Source organism: Alosa pseudoharengus, unplaced genomic scaffold (assembly GCF_046254945.1).
Source record: "Alosa pseudoharengus isolate Yale_2024_CS ecotype anadromous, Long Island Sound unplaced genomic scaffold, YU_APseudo_1.1 YU_APseudo_1.1_scf_11, whole genome shotgun sequence".
NCBI lineage: Eukaryota > Metazoa > Chordata > Actinopteri > Clupeiformes > Clupeidae > Alosa > Alosa pseudoharengus.
Genome location: NW_027468576.1, coordinates 25,598,177 through 25,619,426, shown reverse-complemented (window position 1 = coordinate 25,619,426; position 21,250 = coordinate 25,598,177). Strand labels below are relative to the sequence as shown.

General features: G+C 40.2%; 2 protein-coding genes across 2 annotated transcripts; one reads left to right on the top strand and one right to left on the bottom strand.

The window, feature by feature from the left end:
- Nucleotides 1–2,307: 2,307 nt before the first annotated feature.
- LOC143115739 (dynein regulatory complex protein 11) lies at nt 2,308–10,918 on the bottom strand. Its single transcript, XM_076277593.1, has 19 exons — nt 10,908–10,918; nt 10,241–10,568; nt 9,995–10,114; nt 9,551–9,742; nt 9,354–9,425; nt 8,630–8,835; nt 8,284–8,368; nt 7,906–8,016; nt 7,682–7,757; nt 7,459–7,565; nt 7,152–7,238; nt 6,945–7,006; nt 6,724–6,806; nt 6,401–6,508; nt 5,456–5,655; nt 5,236–5,322; nt 4,201–4,378; nt 3,113–3,351; nt 2,308–2,966 (listed from the first exon to the last, which is right to left on the bottom strand). The coding sequence occupies exons 1-19, from the start codon at nt 10,916–10,918 to the stop codon at nt 2,850–2,852; spliced, it is 2,469 nt and encodes an 822-aa protein (XP_076133708.1). The 3' UTR covers nt 2,308–2,849.
- A 1,160-nt stretch (nt 10,919–12,078) lies between these two features.
- alkal1 (ALK and LTK ligand 1) lies at nt 12,079–19,942 on the top strand. Its single transcript, XM_076277592.1, has 6 exons — nt 12,079–12,489; nt 12,888–13,166; nt 15,496–15,549; nt 16,246–16,326; nt 18,284–18,359; nt 19,526–19,942. The coding sequence occupies exons 1-5, from the start codon at nt 12,348–12,350 to the stop codon at nt 18,346–18,348; spliced, it is 621 nt and encodes a 206-aa protein (XP_076133707.1). The 5' UTR covers nt 12,079–12,347; the 3' UTR covers nt 18,349–18,359; nt 19,526–19,942.
- Nucleotides 19,943–21,250: the final 1,308 nt, after the last annotated feature.

Sequence of the window (21,250 nt, the reverse complement as noted above, 5' to 3'; positions counted from 1 at the left end):
GTGGTCTGACAGTAGAGTGTAGAATCAATCAAGGGCTTTTCTCATAATTCACATTCCTTACATCATATATGCTTACAGGTCCTAGTCTTTATTAGTCACTGGAACCATTCTACTGTAATTTGCAGTGCTTCCTCTATGGGTGCTTGCTTACTTGTGTGGGTTTTGCTTCTGTTTGCACAGCACACACTGGCCAACGTTATTCTTCTTTCGTTTTGTTTATCCCTGTACATTTGACGGACAAGGGCATGTGTCCAGCAGGGCTTGGGAAAGTGTGTTGTGATCTCTGGGCCTGGCCACTGACCACAGAGACAGCCTGTCTGGGCTGGGTACTAGGCGCTCCGGATGAGGGGACACGGCCCTCAGGTGGTGAGAGCAGCATAACTCATTTTCACAAGGTCCACTCTCAGGGTTTTCACTTCAAACAGTAAGATAGTAGTCTGGGCAGTAAACTGTTGTTTTATGTCTTTATTTTAATGCATATTTGAACTAATATATTTATTATACATATATATCTTTCCAATGACACTTACTATAAATACATTGTGTAGCCTGGGTGTTCCCATGCTGCCTTGCGCTCGATTTGATTCACGCTGCTAAGGCAGCCTGGAAACTACCGCCCTAATTTTTGCCTCAGATAGGGAACCAATCACAGAACAGGGGGGAAAGCAAGACGATGATGAGCTATGCACAGACGCATTTGATAGACATCCGTGGCACCCAATAAACGGATCTGGGCATTTTTTTCAAATACGAGAAAATGAACGTTTGGTTCCTAAACCACGTTAGCCAGGCTATACATTGTGTGCAATGTGTTTAGGAATTATGCAAGCATTTACAAGTTATTATAACTAATGTAATTTGGACAAAGTTGTGGACAATCAGCAAGTTGGACCATTAGGTTTCAATCTGAGCGCAAATTCATAGTCTCTCTGAATAGATGTCAGCATTGAAGATCATCTGATGTGTATAACAGCGTGGGCCATTTGAGATGATGTTTTGAGTGTTTCTCCCTTTCAGTAATGTGGCCACAGGGAGACACTATTGATGGGGCATATATGAGTTAAAAATAGAACCCACACCAAAGATGCCTGGGCAATGTGAGGATGTGTTGAATGAATTTAGAACTTGACAAAACAGCTGAGCAGCACCTAAGCTCCCTGAGTCCTTGTTTGGAACCTGTCCCTATGCGTTTCACGTTTCCTTTGGTCTTGGATTTTTTTCTCACTGCTGACAACAGACTTCACTGCCCTGAGGCAAAGGCCACGAAGCTATTGGTCAATGCCCTCGCTTTATTAACAAAGGAGGCAGGCTTTCTAATAAAGCTCAACGCAATGACACCTACTTCATAAGTCTGTTGATCCTGTCCTTTGTTTATGTGTGATAGAAAACTGCCCTACGACACTTTTCAGTGCTGAATTCTCATGACAGTAACATTGTCAACGTAGCCTACACCATGACATGCTTCAGGGACAGAGATACCACTGCCCTTGACCTGCTTTTGACCTCGCAAAACATAGGAAACAGCTGACATCCATTCATACATTCATAAAGAAATCTTCAAAACACGCTCAATGAGGACTCATAAGACTTCTAGTTATGGGAAACAGGATTCGTCCACATCACGCAATTGACAGTCCATAAAATACTCGTGTTTACCGTGGGCTTGTCGTGCTACGACCCAGGCACTGCTGATCCAACATAATCTCCCAAAGCCCAGTCTGGGGGACGTCTCAGTTTCATCCGAGACCAATGACAGCAGCGCAGGGCATAACTGGGCCTGTGAAATCCCCCACTCCCATTAGTTGCCCTTGACAGAACTCAGTCTTTCACACCTCTATGTATGGCCTGCGGCTCACAACTGTGAACTGTGGGTGGGAAGGCTGTGATTGTAAAGCCAATGAAGTTACACTAGTCACAAACGTGGCATTTTTTATGTGCTGCCCACATATTTTATTAACAATGATAGGAATAAATAAATAAAAAGGGTTGGAAAAGAAGTTTCCTACAATACAGACTGTTCCGATTTTAAGTGATGTGATCCAGCGCATTCTGCGATTCGGCACATCCTGCGATCCGGCACATCCTGTGTAGCGTCAAAACGTCCATCTTTCTTTAAAAAAGGCAGATTTATTCATGCGAGCACATCAGCTCCCAAGACGCCCTGTGTGATGTTACCAACGACAACCAAACATGAATTCAACACATCTTAAGGAATGGAATCTGAAGCGGTGACCGACAAACAACTTCACCTAAAACAAGGTCAGCAACCATACAGGATTGCAATACCTCCATCGCCATAGAATATTTCATCAGCATTCATGCATCGTATCATACACATCACATGCATATTCCATACATGTTTGTATACATCCCGGTTCAGATGACACATCAGTGATGAAATAGTCTTTTCTCCACAAACTTATTTTCAGGAAGTCCGATGACTTCATGATGCATAGACAGACAGTATGATGACACCACTAGGTGAGCCATGTGACCTTGTTCATGGGAGGAGAGTTTGCACCCTCTCATATATACAGCAGTGACTCCCTTTAGACACAGGCCGTGGTGCAGACCCATTAATAGACTTCAATTACTGCACTGGCTTTAGTCGGTCAGCAAAATAGGCCTGCTCATTAACTCCATGTGGAAATTCCCCACTCTGAATAATTACACGGCTTCAAATTTTGGACAATGCTGTCAGCAATAGCTGAACATTTAGACATGATATTTCAAATTAATTTATGCAGTCCACCAAAGCTTCTGCAAAAAATACTAGAAGTGTGTTTATTTTCTCTCTCTCGCCGATATCCACAGCGCTCTGAGCTGGTGTTATGAAGGTGCGGATTGAGTTATTTCTTCTTCTTCTTGGCATCTTTGCCTCCCTTGGCTGGCGCCTCTTCCTCCCCCTCTTTTCCAGAGGCCGCCTTGGCTCGCTTCTTACCCAGGGGAGTCTTCGCATACCAAGCCTGTGAGGACACAATGAAATGCATGTTTGCAAAGACACACACACAAAAAAACACCTCAGCCCAATGACATCCTTCTTCTTCATACGTCTAATAAAAATGGATAGTTCAGGTCTTTTTTTTAAACATATGCATGACTGGGCCTTTACTTTTAGAGCCTCCTCCTCATCCTGGAACACGGGGTCGATTTTGGCAAGTGGGGTGATGAACTCCGCGGCCGTCAGGGGCCTCTTGGCCTGCTGCTGGATGCGCCGCTCCGTCAGAATGCTACGCACCACCTGCACCATGTGACCTTGCGTGTAACCGTCAGAGATCTTTGCCAGCGAGCTGAAGTCCAGGGTACTGGTCACCTGGCCACCGTGGTTCTCAATGAGCTGTCGCCATATCACTAAGAAAGTGGTCCGAGCTATTAGATTCTGATTTGATCATATATCAATAGAGAATGATCAGAATGTAAATGTTTATGACGTTGGTGGGAACACCTACAGTAATAGTATTTATTATACAGCGTATTATACATTGAATAGAATAGGCCATCCCAACAAAACAGTCTGATATTTTTTGATAATTACCACTGAAAATGAATAATGATTGCTGCTTTTAATTCATAACTTTCATGTCATATTATTCTCAGAAGAAGCCAACAAACTTATTTGACTATTTTAAAATAAAATAAAATAATAAAAGACATTTTGAATAAATGTCTTTTATCATTTCGGCAAGTTGACTCTTGACACAGCCCTAATTAACACCTGTCCAATCAAGAGACTCCTGTGTAACATAAAGAAATCCTGAATAACTTGTATATGAAAATGACCCTGATAAAGGCATAATGCCGAAACTTTAGTCGAATAAATATTGAAGCATACTGAAGTTCTGAGTGTGCCACGACACTTTTTCTTGATTCAAAGAATTCTTTACCGCCGTGAGCACCTCACATGGTGGGCGTTTGCAAACAACAAACAAGACTTCATTTTGGCAAGTTACCATATAAAAAGCAGGATAATATATAGTCCGCTAGTCATTCTTTAGAAATAAATCCGCTCAAGACCTCCCTACTGCACAATGGGATCCAGTTTCTCCTGTCTTTATTTCTATTTCAATTTGAGAATGACTATAAATACTGTAGACCAAATAGACTTATAATCCTAATAAGGATTACATCCTCATTTTGCATACTAAATAATATCATAGTACAGTATACCAATATTGCATGCTGAAAACTTTAGCCTCTTACTATATCTGGATGCATAGTCTGGACGTGGAATGAGGATGATCTTGCTGTAGACCTTACTGAGGGCTTTTATATCTGCATTGAATGGCTCTCGAGTTGTCCCAATGATGAGGACTCGATCTTCTCCTTTGATGGTTTTCAGGATCTTTGGCAAGTCCTTCTTCAAACGCTTAGGATCTAACTGAATGAATGAATGAATGAATGAATGAATGAATGAATGAATTAAAGGGACACTTCACCCATTTACATTAAGCTTTGTATCGTTAAAAACCCAGTCATATATGGGATATATGCCATATATATGCCAAAACTCCCATATTCCAGGAAGAAACCTTGAGCAGAACCTGACTTAATAGGGGGAGCCCATCTGCTTCTGGCTCGCTACAGCTCTAATGGCAGCACTCGTGCAGCCGTGGCCTACTGGTTAGCGCTTCGGACTTGTAACCGGAGGGTTGCCGGTTTCGAACCCCGACCAGTAGGAACGGCTGAAGTGCCCTTGAGCAAGGCATCTAACCCCTCACTGCTCCCCGAGCGCCGCTGTAGAAGGCAGCTCACTGCGTCGGGATTACTGTGTGCTTCACCTCACTGTGTGTTTCACTAATTCACAGATTGGGATAAATGCAGAGACCAAATTTCCCTCATGGGATCAAAAGAGTATACAGTATATATACTTATAATTACTATACTTGAATGTAGAAAAATCTATTTGCTTGTGGAGCACTTTTGGTACAATTAACAGATTGGCATTAGAAGATTCCTTTGTGGTTGATAAGATATTAAAAGCTCAGAGATAAGGTGCTATTTCATTCAGAGCTTTGTAAGTAATTAACATAATCTTAAAATCAATTTTATAGGAAACAGGGAACCAATGCAGATCAGCTAACACAGGGGTGATGTGCTCTCAATGATAACTCCACATTTCTACTACATAAATGACCCAATTTAAATACATATTCATCTTCCCAGCGCTGAGATGCTCCTTTAATACGTTTCTGAGCTCAGTAAATTATTCTGTCCTGATAAAACTACATACATTACCTCTTTTTCCTCCTTAGGCACTTTCTTATAAAACATCTTTTCAGCGTCTCCTATCCATACAACTGAGGGCTGCAAGGCTCGTGCCACCTACAAAAAATGTCATAGAGATTTCATTACTAAACATGAACACATATTATATGTTATATAATAATTATTACAATATTATAACACAACCAGGTCTACTCTAATTGTTGTAGTATCACACATTTCAGACGTTCACCTTAAACACCATATGAAGCATCATCTGCAGGCCACTCTTGCCTGGGTATTTCCCCACCAGGTTGAGAGGTGAAAGGTCAAACAGGTTGGCACCAGTCTCTTTGCAAATTGCATGCACCAACATCTTCTTGCCCACACCTGCAGGTCCTGCAAGAAGCATGGCCTTGATCAGGGGCGCCTTCTCATGCACTATCTGAGAGCCTGTGAACGATAAGATAGATATGGAGATATCAGATCGGATGTAATAAGATAGTAATTTCTCTTGTATTAGCCACATCGCAGTGTTTCCCATACATTGAATTATTTGTGGTGGCCCACCACAATATCAACATTGACCACCACACAATGATTTTCCTGGTTGTACTAAATTGTGCTTGAATCTGGTTGGAATCATAACCGCGCTGCACTAATTTGTTAAAAACTGTTGCATTCGAGTTAATTCTGCAAACCTACCACCACAAATAGAATTCTGTGGTAAACACTGCATTGTGTATAAACCCCAAGACAATATGTTATGCTAATAATAATAATAAATAAAGTGAATTTTTAATCATAATGAAGTATGAAGAAAAGAAATGTATTCCCATGTAAAGCCCACCCCTGTGTATTAACCTCATACATGAAGATATTTTACAAAATCAATGTACAACCTTTTAAGGATCTAAAAGCCAGAGTCAATTAACTGTAGCAACACTGGTTTTAAGGGGAAATTGGAAGGATAGTAAATGGCCAATAAATGCCCTGGACATTAAAAAACAATCCAGGCAAAAAATAACTTGACATTACAAGTGAGAGTTCACGCTAGCCATTCCAAGTAATAAATTACCCATTTTCTTTTCTTTATCTATTATTTTTTCTTTTCTCCTCAAGGGAAATGTTGTGTAATGCCGTTTTATGTTACACTAAAACGTCAGAAACAAACACATAACTGTCGCAGAAGACATACCCAGCGGTAGTATCCCATAGAGGACCATAAGCTGACGCACATCTGATAGAGATGGCATGGGCTCAATGTCTGACTGCCTTAGTGTTGTTCCCAAGTAACTATAGTCTCCTGTACACAAAAATAATACAATTAACAGCTTGACTGCTAAAATATGGTGCAGGTATCAATGAAGATGATAATGATTGTTGATTATATTATTACAGTAGTAGTAGTAGTAGTAGTAGTAGTAGTAATAGCAGTAGTAGTATCAGTTGTGGTGGTAGTAGTAGTAGCAATAGTAATAGCGGTATGAGTAGTTGTGATACCAGTATATTATGTTATACCTAAATAGTTCTTAAGTTTGACATCATCTGCCTGCTTCAGGAGCCCCTGCTGCACTAGCTCCTGAAACAAGGACTCCATAGTCCTAATATATAAATATATATTTAATACAGGAGCTTCAAAGAAACAGACTTTCAATGACAAAATCATATCACAAAAAAATCATGTATGTGGTAAAATCATCAATTAATATAATTTCACCACTAAAAAAAACTGAACACACCTATCTGCTGTCAAGTCCTTGTCTTTCTTTTTCTTCTTGGCACTTTTAGCTCCTTTCTTTTTCTATGTGAAAAACATGCATAGTTATGGTCTTTTGATGGATGCACACATTACATGTACAAAAAACAAACATACACAAGGAGATGCAGCCCTAGCAGACGTAGCATTGCCTAACACCTGAGGTCAGGCTCTTCACTGGCTTGTATACCTTGGCATTTCCCTTGGCCTTGCCACCCTTGTCTTTGTCCACAGCCAACTTCCAATTAGCCAGTTCCTGTCTCATCAGCTCATCCACCTGAGTGAGCAGCAGAGGGAGAGGGTCCGTTAGTACTCAGGGACTAGGCGCGAGGATAAGTAAGAGGCATTTGTTCTCATAAGCCGAGCCAAGCCAAGCTTCCTGAGCCCTTCCTCTTGGCATAACTTTTTCTGCCTAATGCTTTATCAGCCAGGCGTTATTGGCGGAGTGGTGATGCGCAGCAGGAGGGGTGGAAGAGAGTCGGTCCTCCCGTCCTCACCTGGAGTCGGATCTCTGCCTCCACCTCCTTCCTCTTCTCCTCTTTGATGAGCTCCACCTCGTGCCTCTGGCTGAAGTTTTTGGACTCGTCCCGATTCTGCCACACCTCTGCGAGCAGTGCGAGACACACAACTTTGATTAAAAACGCTCTTTTTACACACACAAACAGGAGGGTGCTTTAAGATGTATTTGTTTTGTCTTCAGTAAGTCAATACCACAAATACCATTATAAGTTTTCTGTCCAGCTTCAAGGTCTTCCAGAAAAGCCGACGGCAGCATCTTCAACCCCGGCTCTTCCTCCTATAATTGCATGCAGGCAGTTAAGAGCTACTCCCTGCCAGGGCCTGTTCCTCAGGGACCCCTGTGTATGCTGGCTTTCAGCACCAACTTTAATCCCCACACAGTCAACAATACGGTACGATCACACAGCCTGCGAGCGTGTATCCACCTCTTCTCCGCCTTTTCCCTTGTCTTTCTTTCCTTTATCCTTCTTTTCCTCCTTTCCCTTGGGCTTTTTGTTGGCATCCTCTTCCTCTTTTGCCGCCAGCTCCTCCATTAACTTAAACAAGGGCAGATGATTTATTGTGAGCCATGCAGGACAACAAGCACAAGCACCAATTTATGACAAAGCAACAGCGTGAGGGCAGTTAACATGATTCAGGTGTCCTGCTGGTCTCAGTCGGGGTTGAGCGAAACCGCCCAGTGTTGGTCAGCTGTATGTATTGATATCTTCAGCTGTGGAATACATTTTGCCTCAATTACAGTAAATCACCTGTGTATTAAGAGAGCACTAGCCCACTGTAAAAATGACAAGACATATTAAAACCTGCTGTGGAGTTTTCTCAGCAAAAATAAGAGCCGAGCCTCCGTCTTCCTCCTCTGGGTAGTCAGGAAAGGAGCCTGTTGCATCGCTGTAAAACAAGGACAAGGTACTGTTATACTTCTAAAAAGAGATCTTTGTATTGACGTGTATTTAACAAGCAAACTTTCAAACAGTGAATTAGCAAATTATTAATTAATTAGCAAATTATTTAATCTTCATCTGAGCATCCTTAAGTTCAAGTCGGAGTTATCAGCATTTTGCCTCTGCCAGTTGAGCTAGTAGGGGAATGGAATAACTGAATAAACACAGATTTCAGAAGTATAAGTCTAAACAATGCTCAGTATCTCACTGGCATTCAATGAACCACTGGCGAATCTGGTCTTTCATGGTCTCCTTGATGTCAGGGCCCTCCAGGTCTCGGATCTTGTCTGTGATGGTGGTGATGGCTTTGAGGTAGTCCTCCTCGTACTCGCTCTGCTTCTGCCGCCGCCGGGCCTTGTTGCCGTACACCGCAGCGGCATAGCTACATGGCTGATTCGTCTGTGGACCCATGACCTACAGAGAACATTTTCAGAGAGAAAAATTCAATGGAATTCAGATAAATTCCATGGAATCCAGTGGCATGGGGACATCATTGTAATATTTCACAGGCCTAGGCTGTTTGGCAGGGCTTTGTTATCAAAATAATACTTCTGCATTGGTTACTTGTCAATAAGTTAGTCTGGCCCTAGAGGTTTTCAATCATGCATACATGCCTGCATTCCTTAAAAGGGAGTTCACAACTTTGTCAATCAATGGACAAAAATGGTGAACTAAAGTCAAACAAAGATTCTGTCTAAAAATAAGTGTAGAGCTCCATCTACTGGCAGCATGGACCACAAAACTGAGAGAAAAGGCAAAGTTTACATCTTTGACTGATGGTCAGTCTCTACTTTTGGTTGATGATGAATGAGGCTTAAGCTATAGTAACAAAAAAATGAACCTGTGCCGATTATGTCATTTCAATTAATTTGATTCAAAATAAATAAATGTAACCTAAATGTAATTTAGATGTATATAAAAAAAAATCTCACCATGCCCAAAAATATCATCTCCTCTTCACGTTCCCTCTTGGTTTTCTTCCTTTGCACAAAACCTTTCCACACCTATGAGAAATGGATCTACATTAAATCCCGCTTGAATATGTTTTGCTCTCACGTTACGACTATGAAAATCTCCCATGTGTTGCTAAATGTTTAAGTTATGTGAAGTAGCTGACAGACTAACATGCCTTCTGAATTCGAACAACCGCCTGGTCGATGGCGTCTGCGCCCAGGTTCCGGTCCTTGGCCCTCCTCTGCCGTTCCTCATCGCGCTGGATCTGTCTCATAAACTTGGCACGCAGTCTGCCCTGCCTGGCCCTCTCGGCAACCTGGATCACCCTAATGGCCTCCTCCAGGCTCAGGGTCTGGTCTCTTATGGGCTAGTAAGAAAAGCAGCATGAGGTTTGGGATATACAGTAGGCTAGACAGTTTTGCATGGAGAGGTCACTTTAAAAGTATGTTAGAAAGAATCATGATTATGATTATGCCCCCAGAGTGTAGCACTGTAGCTGCCTGGCTGCTCTAGCTGTTGGCTGCAGCAACTTAAACTAGGTAGCACCAAAGTGACCTCGAAAAAGGTACCACCAAAGTGACCTCGAAAAACAGAGATCTGGAATCTCCTTTAAACTCACTTTAGGGTTGTCCACCACTCCCATTATGTCAAGGATGTCGGAGAGCATCTTAGCTCTGTCCTGCAGCACTTTTTTCCGTTCACTTATGAAATATTTCGGAATGGGAATCTCAATGGCTTCCTGAAAATAATAACAATGACATCAGTGTAGTATAAAAAAGCATGAAGGCCAGAAGTAGGCCTGAAGTGTCAGATCAGACTGAGATTTAATAATACCATATCATTGGACTTAATATAGCCTACTCACAGGTGTCAGTTTTAAGTCTTGAATGACATCATCCATGTAGTGATACTCAGAAAACTCTTTCTCCACCATCTCATTTTTTAGTTCCACCACCCGACCCATTACACCATCAAGGACTTGACGAATCACACGTTTTTTCTGAGGGTGTGTGATCTGGTCATAGGCCTCTTCAATGCGTCTAAAAATTTGAACATAACGCACATACAGAGTAGCCAGACGTTGGTAGAAGACCACTCTGTCCTTCTCCGGACGTGCTGGTTGGGCAGGGAGCTCCTGAATTAGCAGGCTATTCAGCTCAAAATGGGCATCAGCCCAGAATTTATTGTACGTGCTGGAGGAATGTAAGATAAGAGAAAAGGGGAATTAACTGAGGGAAACTGACAATGTTAGCGAAACTAGAATAATAGGTCAAATTAACGTTTTACATTTTTGGGTAGCTATTCATGACTTTCAACACAACTACAGCTGGCCAAACATTTGCACACATAGACTACTGAATGTCCAAATTGCACTACAAACACTGATCATAATAACTAAGGCTAACGTTACTGGCAGCTAGCTTCTAGCTAACATGATATTGAGCTAAGAGTAACAATACTGTAGCTTTGTGTTCTTCACCAGTCAAGTCTGTTTGCTAAATACTGACCTGTGATGTTTGCTAAATACTGACCTGTGAGACATGGCCAGTCTCGACAGCTAACAAAAAACACCTTTGATAAAGCGCTGGTGGCCTCCTTTTGATTTAAAGCTGTTTTATGTAGCAACACTAAAAGAAAAACTCCTCAAGAGTAAACGAGTGAACGTCGTCTCCTTGGATACCAGACGCATGGGAATGTGGATCAGGTGTCAAGACTGCGCGTGCACGCACGGCACCCACCCATACTGGTAGTTGCAGCCTTTTATGATAAGTTTAGTTTTTCTTTGAGTGTTGTTACTTGTTATCTATAGGCTACAATCAGCCACGTACCTACACAATAACAACAGATTTATTTGCAGAGAATACTATATATATATAAAAAAAAAATGTTGCCATGCATTAGTGGGCACGTGGCTAAAAATAATCTACCAACTAACTTCGAGTAGTTTTAGAAAATTAGGTAACGTTGAAAAGCGAACGAACCTATTTTAGCAATGAACGAACCTAATCCCATCGTTGTGACCAACCAGGAAGAATAAACTAGGCTATCTAAACATCTGGAAATGGTAAATTTTCAATCATCTTTATACTACTTACTGAATGGAGCGCGTGGCTGGCTACGTTTCGGGCTACATGTCGCCAGCCCATTCATGGCCTCGCACTGAAGGCTCCACTGGTGTTCTGCACCTGTCCTGAGAGGCATGCTATATAGCCTACTTACATAAACGAAAGGTAGGCCTACATTTAAAGGTGAGAATTATTAGGGTTTGTCTTAAAACAACTCAAACTTATCATTTTCTATTCCCCTCACACTTGTTACCTTAACATTAAAAGATAGAAAAAAAAGATTGAAATGTGGTGTTCAACGCCCTTGTCTACATCCTAGGCTTGGCATTAGCCTAATATTGCTCAATGAAGTGTTGTATGCCCACGATATGGGGAAACCATGTGTTCCCATCAAGTAATAGAGGCTATAGGAAAGAAAAGCGCATACCAGTGAGGCAATCGTAGCCTAAATTTCCACAGACCAAGTAGAACACACCCGAGCTCTTCAGGATAGCACATATTCCCGTACTTAGTGCAGTCACAAGACCCGAACATCCATGAACAAAAGCATGACACGATGGTAATAGGTCAGCTTGGCTATAAGCCGCTGTGGACTGCGTAGCCTATAGAGGTCCATGTTTTCCACCTGTCAACTGGAGAGTTAATTTGGAACTATGGATACCAATCGCAGCGTTTGCGCTGTAGTATTCTTACTTTCAGTGGTCTTTCAATTGAAATAAATGAAGAAAGAAGTGAAGTCACTTTTATGTGTAGTTTCGTGATGTCTTTGGACCAAAAGGAGGGGCGACTGACAGAGGGAGCGAGCTGGAAAAAAATCTAAACGAAAGATGTCTACTTTTGCCACCCACCTGAAATCGATAGTGTTGCATTCAAGAACCTCACACTGAACGTATAAAAACGGGACGCATGTGCCCAGGAAAGATACGACTCACAGAAACCTGTTGCCGACTTTCCGTTGGAATAGCATTTTTGAAGACTCAACAATATTCTGCTGCCATCAATTACGTAGGCTACTCGGAGCGCACAGTATTTGACGACAGTGAATCGTGTAAGTTGTGACTGTAAAGTTATTGTTATAACCTACAGACACTTCACCACTCTCGTAAGCACATTTCCAATGTTCATCCATACAACAATAGTATAAATTTAGTCTTTGACTAATATAATTAGGCTACACCTTTTGGGTTTCTTGGATAACACAATGCGCAATCGACTTAGTTATTGTAGGAAAATGTAAACATGTATTTGGACCTTGCAGTTACTCCCTGGCTGGATATTTTGGTGGCTAAATTACTATGTTTAATGTTCTAGTCAACAAAGATGGTCCTGATTTAAATATAATACTGAGTTACAAGTTCATCGGTGTCACTTTGTAAGTTTGCACTGCAGCCTGCTCATATGTGAAAAATGTTTGTGAAATGCTCCCTAATTTATTGTGTTTGTTAGGCTGGAAAGCCATGCAGGCGGAGAGGAAATGGCACATACTTTTGAGTATAATCATTATGCTCATTACTTCGAGCCAGTGCATGGACAGCAAGGAGGCGAAGCTGAAAGAAAGAAGAACACTGTTGGATTTAATCTTACAAGTAATTGGCGACAATCAACGGGACAAGCTCGCCTCCAGACGCATCACCAGTGGCCTATTCTCTGTACCTCAAGACTTGAAATTTTCCTCGCGTGAAAAATCCTCATACTTTCCCAAGCAAGACAGAAGCAGACCAATAGGTAAGCAAACGATGTTATCGTTCATGGCATGTTCACAAATTCCTTGTAGGATTGTGTTAGACTTGCTAAGCTGCAGCCAATAGCCCGGAAGAAAGACACTGAGATATTGTTGGTTTTGACACATTTGAGTCTAAAATCCAACTTAGGCTAACTGTGCACTTTAAGCACCAGCACAGGGTCTCATCCAGACATTTCAGCGTTAGAAGTGCTACTATTGTGTGTGTGTGTGTGTGTGTGTGTGTGTGTGTGTGTGTTCAGCATTTAGTCATGCACCACATTTGATGTCATCATTTGATTTTTAACGTGTTACATGAAAGTCAGACGAAGGTACAGATCTTTACTCAAGTATAAAAAAAAGATTAGTAGGCCTACTTCATGCATATGTCATACCTGGACTTTGTTTTCTACACATTTGGCATACTCTTAATTACACATCTAAGGAAAGCTCTTTTGAGTTGGTTTTACATAAAGCATCATATGACCTGATCTGAGAACAGCCTCCTTCGGAATTCTGGATAGAAATATGTACTGCATACCACAGCTGTGGGGACGTTTCATGCTTTTTACAGTGTATTGCACAATTTTATCCTTAGTCAAGAGCATTAAAAAGTTGTACCATGCACTACATTTAGGGAACACATTTCAGGGGCACTATTGAAGTGTCAGGACATGTTCTGGGAACTGTCATCCAGGAATTGTATTTTCTAAACCAGATAACCATATCGTTTAGAAACATAACAGCTTGGTCCAATGGGTCTACATAAGAAATACAGCAAAATAACTGATCAGAAGACGCCTACAATGCATCTTAATGAGAAGACAAACTGCAGCCACATTTACCTGTTCAACTTAAAATGTAAAGTGCAGCGAGGTGCAACTGTAGGTTCCATTCAATTTAAAACTGATTTTGTCTGTGGCTCCAAGAGAAGAGAAAAGAAGTCCATATTCTTAAGGAAGTGAGCCACTTTGTGTGCACTGGGATATTCAACAGGTTAGACTTATACAGAGAAAGAGGAATAAAGCATATGTTATATGTGTGGCATGTGAGCTTGTATCACTCACTGCTCATATGAGTATGATTCCAATACAGTTTGAATTGCTATATAGATTACAGCAGTGCGTTGTCACACCCGTCACAGGAGGTGTGAAAGCTTTGATGTCACATCCATGTGAGAATTAGAATGGACACTAAGGCGTTTCATAACAACGTATGCTGAGTGGATTTTGGCCAACTGGAAATATGTCAACATATTGTATTTGCCAGAAAACTGTTATCATGTTCTTAGTGCAGGACATGTCTGTCAGTTTGGTCTTGTTTAAAAAGGATGTTGGAAGTTGTTCTTCACAATGCAGTGATTTGACCATCAGGTCTATGGACTGTTGAGCCATATTTAAATTGTGCACACTGTAGCTTTCATAAGTATCCCCACATGGTCTTATGAATATATGTATTTGTTTGCTTAGATAAAAAAACCACACATTCCCAGATAATTGTTTTTCTAATCCTGTTTATTACATGTATGTACAGTACGAACTGTACTGAACCTTTCCTGTTTCCATTCAAAACTAGGTTTACAGTACAACTAGTCATCCAGTCATCTACGTATTAGTCTTACATAAGTCTTACTGTGGGTACAGGGACAGGTTTTATGATGCTAGCAAATGACATAAATGGCTCACTGTATCATAATCGGCTGGCTAACTATAAACTGATTTGTGTTCCTCAGACATGCCTCTGCATTATACTTTGTATGTAATGACACAGATTATCACAGATTCATACATCATATATAGAACCTGTTGGCTATCCCTTTGTCTAGGAGCTAAAATTAGCTGAGGCGTGGAATTATGTCTCTGACACTGATAAGCATTACATTATTGTAAGCAATAATCTCCTTACTGTGTTAGCTCAAACACATCTGACAACCATTTGCTCTGCCTGTGTGGACAGTGTATTGGGGTCATCTTGGCTGCAGATTGCAAGTTATTATGGAAGACCTCATTCATACATATTTAGTGTGTCTGAAATGGAAGTTGTAGTTGTGAAGAGACAGATTTGACATGTGTGACTGGTGACATAGACAACTGTTGCCTTACTCATTATGGCATTATAATGTTTGAAAATCAAACACATTATAATGTACAATATATATACACCCCATGCTCAATATCTGTATTGCCAAGATTGGATAGTTACTTAAAATAATGTGTGACTTAATTGTAACTAATGAAACTTCTCAGGTAGCATATATTTTATTGTATGGTTTATTTGCTTATTGTCCCTGGGTTATGGGAACAATGATAACAGTGTTGAACTTTTCTCTTCTAGAGGTTGTCCCAAGAGACACAAGCCTGAAAGACAGGTTCATAAATCATTTTACAGGTAAGCAAATGCTAACAAATCAATACAGTAGCATAACTATAATGTCCACATGGTAATCCTAGGATAAACATGGAACAGTTTAAATGCTGGGAAGAAGCAACCTGAAAGCGAACAGTTGTTAAGACATTTCCTCTGGAAACCTGCACATGGTCCATGCTCCAAAGCACCCTGGCAAGCACAGGGAAAGTTCTTTGGGGGCTCGTGTGGAGCTGAAATACTTTGCTTGTCCCAGCCACGTCTATGAAGGAAAAGTACGTCTAAGCCTCTTATTTGTCTCAGGATCTGTGTGTAAAACCAGACCAGGCAGCTGGAATTGGTGTGAAAATCCATTCTCCGGAAGCTCGCACAAAGAGGCAGCGAGTGCCTTGCAGAAATCATTAAGTCCCTTGCCCTCATGTGATGTCATGCCATGCATTTGCACCCTTTTCTTATTGGGTCAGAGAACATGCTTAATTAACATCTGAATTATTACCAAACACAATCAAAGTCCCCAAAGAATATACACACTAGGATTCTCATTTTTCCTTTATTAAAGCGGAGATCTGCAAAACACATACCCGTTAGTAAAGTTAACAAATAGATATAATAGGTTGTAATAACAAATTGTCCAAGGAACAAATTGTCCACCTGTCTGTGAGAAAGTAGAGGTGAATGTCTGAAATTTAATCCTGATTAGAGTTTCTTTTTCTCAAGCAGGACCAGTGAAGTTCTCATCTGAGTGCAGAACACATTTTCAGAGACTTTATTACAATACAAGGGATTGCTCAAGACCAGCATGTAAGTCCACCACAACACAGACACATTCCCATTCAAGTCGTGTTATACAAACTTCAACCTCTCCCCAAACAGACTCAAAATAAGAATATAATAATGCTGATTCTGTTGGAGCAATATCAGTAGAAATCAGTGTCAAAGTCAGCATGAAATTCCAGTTGTTTGATTCGGTATCATCATGGAAAGTTTATGAAGCGAAAGAAGACACAGTTTACCAAAAGCATAATAAAAAAATATATAATAAAGCTAACAAAAACCTCAGTGAACTTGGAGCGCTGGAACAGGCCAGATGTCTGTGAGGAGAGCAGCTGCAAATTTCCTCATAGGTCTATAGGGATTCCCACCATTACTAGAGTGCCAATATACTCAATCAGGTGTGATAGAGATTGTTTGCATGTAGAGAAAACATCTTGGATGTAACAATCTCTCTGCAAGAACAGAATGTATAGATGTAAAGAAATGCTACAGTTTCTTCTGAAACCTTTACCACATTGACCATACAATGACCGTGTATCAATCATATTATTAAGTAGATCAACCCCTGACACTGATAAAGCCAAAGTGTAATAAATACAATTACTTTTCATCCCTTGTTATTTAAATGCCATGTCATGACCTCTGTGACCTCCTAATCACTTTATTGATACTATATGCACTATAAGCAACTAGCCCAGACTCAGTTGCTAAATGTGTCAGGGTTGGCTGCCTTAAGCACCAACTGTATTGTGGATTATTTTCTTTAATAATCTGCCTAGTCTCAGTCACCACAAAGGGGTTTAGAGTACTGTTTGTGTGGACCTTTACATAACATACTTCTGAAATGGCTTGCAAAATAATACATGTCTGTTTATTGTATCTTTTTGCTTGACTGTGGCTCTGAAAGACATACTATACATTTATTCCACTTCTCCATTTACTGAGTATACAGAGGACAGGGTCATAAATGCATTTTCCCCCTTGCAACAAAATCTTAAACATTTAATCATTGCACTGTGGTATGTCATTAGTCTAGATGGCAAATCTAGTTTGCGAAAACAGCCACTTTTCGCCCATCAACTATGATTTTCTGACAGCAACTAACTCCATTATTAGTCATGTCAGAGAGACCCACCCAGTGAGTCTGGACCTTGCTGTCCACTGGCCTCAAGGGTGCTGTCCGACATTGCAGAACCTTGTTGATATGTATCTGTTACAAACTGTTGGTCTTTTGTTTGAACGTAGCCCTCCTAGTATGTTAAGATATTTGCTCTCTTGGATCAAGCCCTCTGAAATTCTCTGTTATTTGTACAATAATTGTGGAAAGTGTCTTTCCAAGTTTTCCTTTTGTGTCATGGGAGTATTGTGACCGGCAGAGGTCTTGGATAAACATAGGAGGCACCTAGAACACCAATTATGTACATTTAAAGTAATACTAGCTCAAGAACACGTTTTCCGCTTTTGATATTTCTCTTTGTTTTTAGTAGATTTAGATATCATGCCACTCTATACCAAAGAGAATCCAGGCCTACAAAACACTCTTAGTTTCAGGACACTTCATTTACTGTTCTGGTGCTTGCTGAAAGCCATTGGCAACAGGATTGGCAAACCACCCTCAAGAGTGAAAAGGGAACAGGGAGAATGACAGCATTTCTTGGACTGCAAGACAGTAAGAGAATGATGGGTGGGGCAGATTTGTTTAGAATCTGTGTCGCACTTATGAAGCGTTATGAATTTCCGCTCGCCAAGAATCTCACCTTATTGAGCAAATAAAGTATGGCACCGTTCCCTCCCTCCTTATACATGGAATACATTGTCTAGCCTCTCACCATGTGCTAACATTCTTCTCCATAACGGGAAACTAGGAACAGACCTCATGCTGTTATTGGTAGTTAAGTATTCCAGTTCAGAACTGAGCCAATGCTGCTGAAAAAGTATGGAAATGGGTGAACTGTGGGAACTGACTCTTTTTTGTCATTCACAGACTACAAAAGATGTGCAAGATTGCTAACGCGGCTAGCATTGAGTCCGCTCTGTACACAGTCGTAAGTGTTATGCATGTAAGTACCAAAAAATGATTCTCTGCATGGAATTTAACATGTCAGACTTAATTGTGTATCCATGAAAACACTTAACACTTAAAAGACACAAACAAAACATTAAATCATGGGACTTTTTGATGTTGGAAACATTGGGCATACAGTTCCAATTCCAACAACTTTTCAAAGATCGAAAAAGCCAAAGCATCACATCACAAATTAGCTGATAACACCGCACTTGGGGGTTCTTTCTTTTGTTAGATCTGTGAGTAATTATCACAAGCTTGGTGAAATCTTGAGAATGAATTGCATGTAATATCACTTTAATAAGAGCCATGTGTTATCTATGTTTCTGGGTTGCTTCTTCGGCTTAGGGCTTATCCTGCATAAACAAAAATCAGAGCTAGTATTAAGTACAAAGACTAACACAGTGCCTTGTAAGAAGTAAGCCCCCCTCTTCAATCTGTTTTATATGGACATGTCTGTCTATTTATAACTGAAACCAACTCTTTGCCCTTTGCCAAAGGACTTAATAGCAGTTCAGAATAGCAAGTGAGTGTTATCATTTGGCAAAGTTTCAAAGGATCCATGTTTTAGATAAACCCCATTTTGAGACAGAGCAGAGAGTGCCGATGAATACTGTTCGCGGAATCAGCACTTACACATTATCTCTAATAAGCTATTCATTACTTGTACTCTTAAACAGGGATTTGATTCGCTGCTGAGGTGCCAGTGCATACCACTGATTTCTATTATTACTTAAAACCCACAGAGCTAGTGCTCCTCTAGGCCTTTCTCCGTGTAAAGAGCTGATTATTGTGGAGTTCTGTGGAGCAGTGGGTTGGGGTTATATAGTAAGTGATCTGATGGCATGCTATGCAGGTTCTCTAAGATAGCCAGCCATGCACTGCAAAGGTCATCGCAGCAAGTCCATTTCTAGTTTATGAACAAAGTCCAAAGTTTCACGTGTTGTTTTTATTAATGAATGATGATCTCCGTAATAGCAATAATATGCATGTTTAAAATGTTTAGTATGACAACATAGATTTCCACATCAAATTTTCTCGCCATTTCTTATTGTCATAGAAACCATTGACAATACACCTATGATACCTCAAACCTATGAGAATACACCATGTAGTGTTGCAAGCTATGAGAAATCAGGTTTGTGTTTGTGCCCTAACCAGGTTCAAGACTGATGGAAGAAGGGACTGATTTTTCTCCAAGGAAGTGCCTTCAGATGCCAACATTTAACTGTTGTCATATCTGCATTCAAATTGTATTAGTTTTTTTATTGTTGTTCCATTTTTTGTTCCATATTTTTACTGTTATGATTGGTGTTAATATTCAGATGCTTTTAAAATATAGTTTTATTGAGCACTTTTGCTTTTTTATATCATGGATCTTTAAAAATATTAATTTAACATTCAGTCCACTATTTATTGAAATGTTATGTAAATAGTAGTTCATGATTATGACATAAATATACTATTTAATTAACTCATCAAACTTGTTTTCCTTAAATGTGCTGTACAATTTTTGTTTCCCTAGCACACTATGATTCCAAGGTTATTTGCTCTGTAAATATATAATTCTGACAATGACCAACCCTGGTCTTATATTTGTTTATGTTGCTGTCTTTGATTTTCTTTGGCACTTACAGAGCTGGTTTCAAAAAATGAAAACGTATAATGTGCGAATTGGTATGGTTGGAGATAATGCACTGAGATTTTTAAACAATAAAGGACATATTCGTGCACATTCCATTTGATACGGCCATCTGCACTCCTTATATTCAGATTCTCCCAAAGGTAAATATTCTTTGTAAACTCGGGCTTGTAGACCTTATTCTTCTTCTGATTTGTTTGACCATTTCTTGCATCAACTTGCTGAATGATAGAGTAGTGTGTGGAATGGGACACTGTTTAATCAGCTGAACAGCAAGAAAATGAAACCATTGGTGAATGTACATAGAGTGGTCTGGACAGAGGAAACATAATGTCAAGTCTTGGTTAAACCGAGTTTTTCCACAACAGCTTCACTTTCTAACATTTCACTCGACACATTAGCAGACATGTTTTTGTCCTGTTTTGGCTAGTTGTGGCTAAAAAATCTTGAATTCTTTAAATACCCATCAACCTCATTTGAAGATGGGAATGAAGAGAATTATACTCTTCATTATGAACCATGGTTGAATTCAGCTTTTCAGGGGGATTTCAAAACAGCAGGCAACGAACATTCTCAGGGGGACCACAAACTCTCAGAGTTTCTCAACTTCCTCTCTCTCTCTTTCCCTCAAACACACACACACACACACACAAAGCAACTTTTAAACTCTGACCCTATGTACTTCAGGGCTTTGCTCATTCAAAGACAATTACACGGCTTTAATTGTTTGATAAATAGTTTAATCAAGCAATATTTTCATACTTCTCTGTAAACAGAGTTTGTTGAAACAAATTTGAAACAGAACACTTCCTGATAATTGAATAATATTGTCCCTTCTCTGAACTGCCATAACTGAGTCATAGCCAGGCATTGAATAAAATCTGTCTTGCATGTTGCATAATTGTGTCCTCAGAACAACTGTTATTGGCTCTAATTTTTAATATAGGGGGACATTAATTAGTACTGTCAATCATCCCTGGTTCATATAGACTTCATATGAACCAGCTTTAGTAATCTCTATTGCATTATTGACTTCTATCCTATTGCACGTGAGTCATCTGCTTCTGTCAAATCAAATGAGCCTTTGAACGACTGAGCTCTTTGACAGGAGCCAGTGAACTTCGCAAACACCTGTTTGCATATTGCACACTGCATTGGTCAATGAATATCCTTGTCAAGTATTGTTATGTCTTGATTGTTTGGTGATTTAATATTTGCCACTGATTCTGGGTACTGAACTGATG

Coding starts and splice junctions, on each gene's coding strand:
- alkal1 (XM_076277592.1), top strand. CDS start 12,348: ATGTGCCCAGGAAAGATACGACTCACAGAAACCTGTTGCCGACTTTCC. Junction 12,490..12,887: donor ATTTGACGACAGTGAATCGT/GTAAGTTGTGAC, acceptor TGTGTTTGTTAG/GCTGGAAAGCCATGCAGGCG. Junction 15,550..16,245: donor GTTCATAAATCATTTTACAG/GTAAGCAAATGC, acceptor TTTCTCAAGCAG/GACCAGTGAAGTTCTCATCT.
- LOC143115739 (XM_076277593.1), bottom strand. Junction 9,743..9,994: donor GAGTGGTGGACAACCCTAAA/GTGAGTTTAAAG, acceptor TTTTCTTACTAG/CCCATAAGAGACCAGACCCT. Junction 7,007..7,151: donor AGGCCAAGGGAAATGCCAAG/GTATACAAGCCA, acceptor TTTTTCACATAG/AAAAAGAAAGGAGCTAAAAG.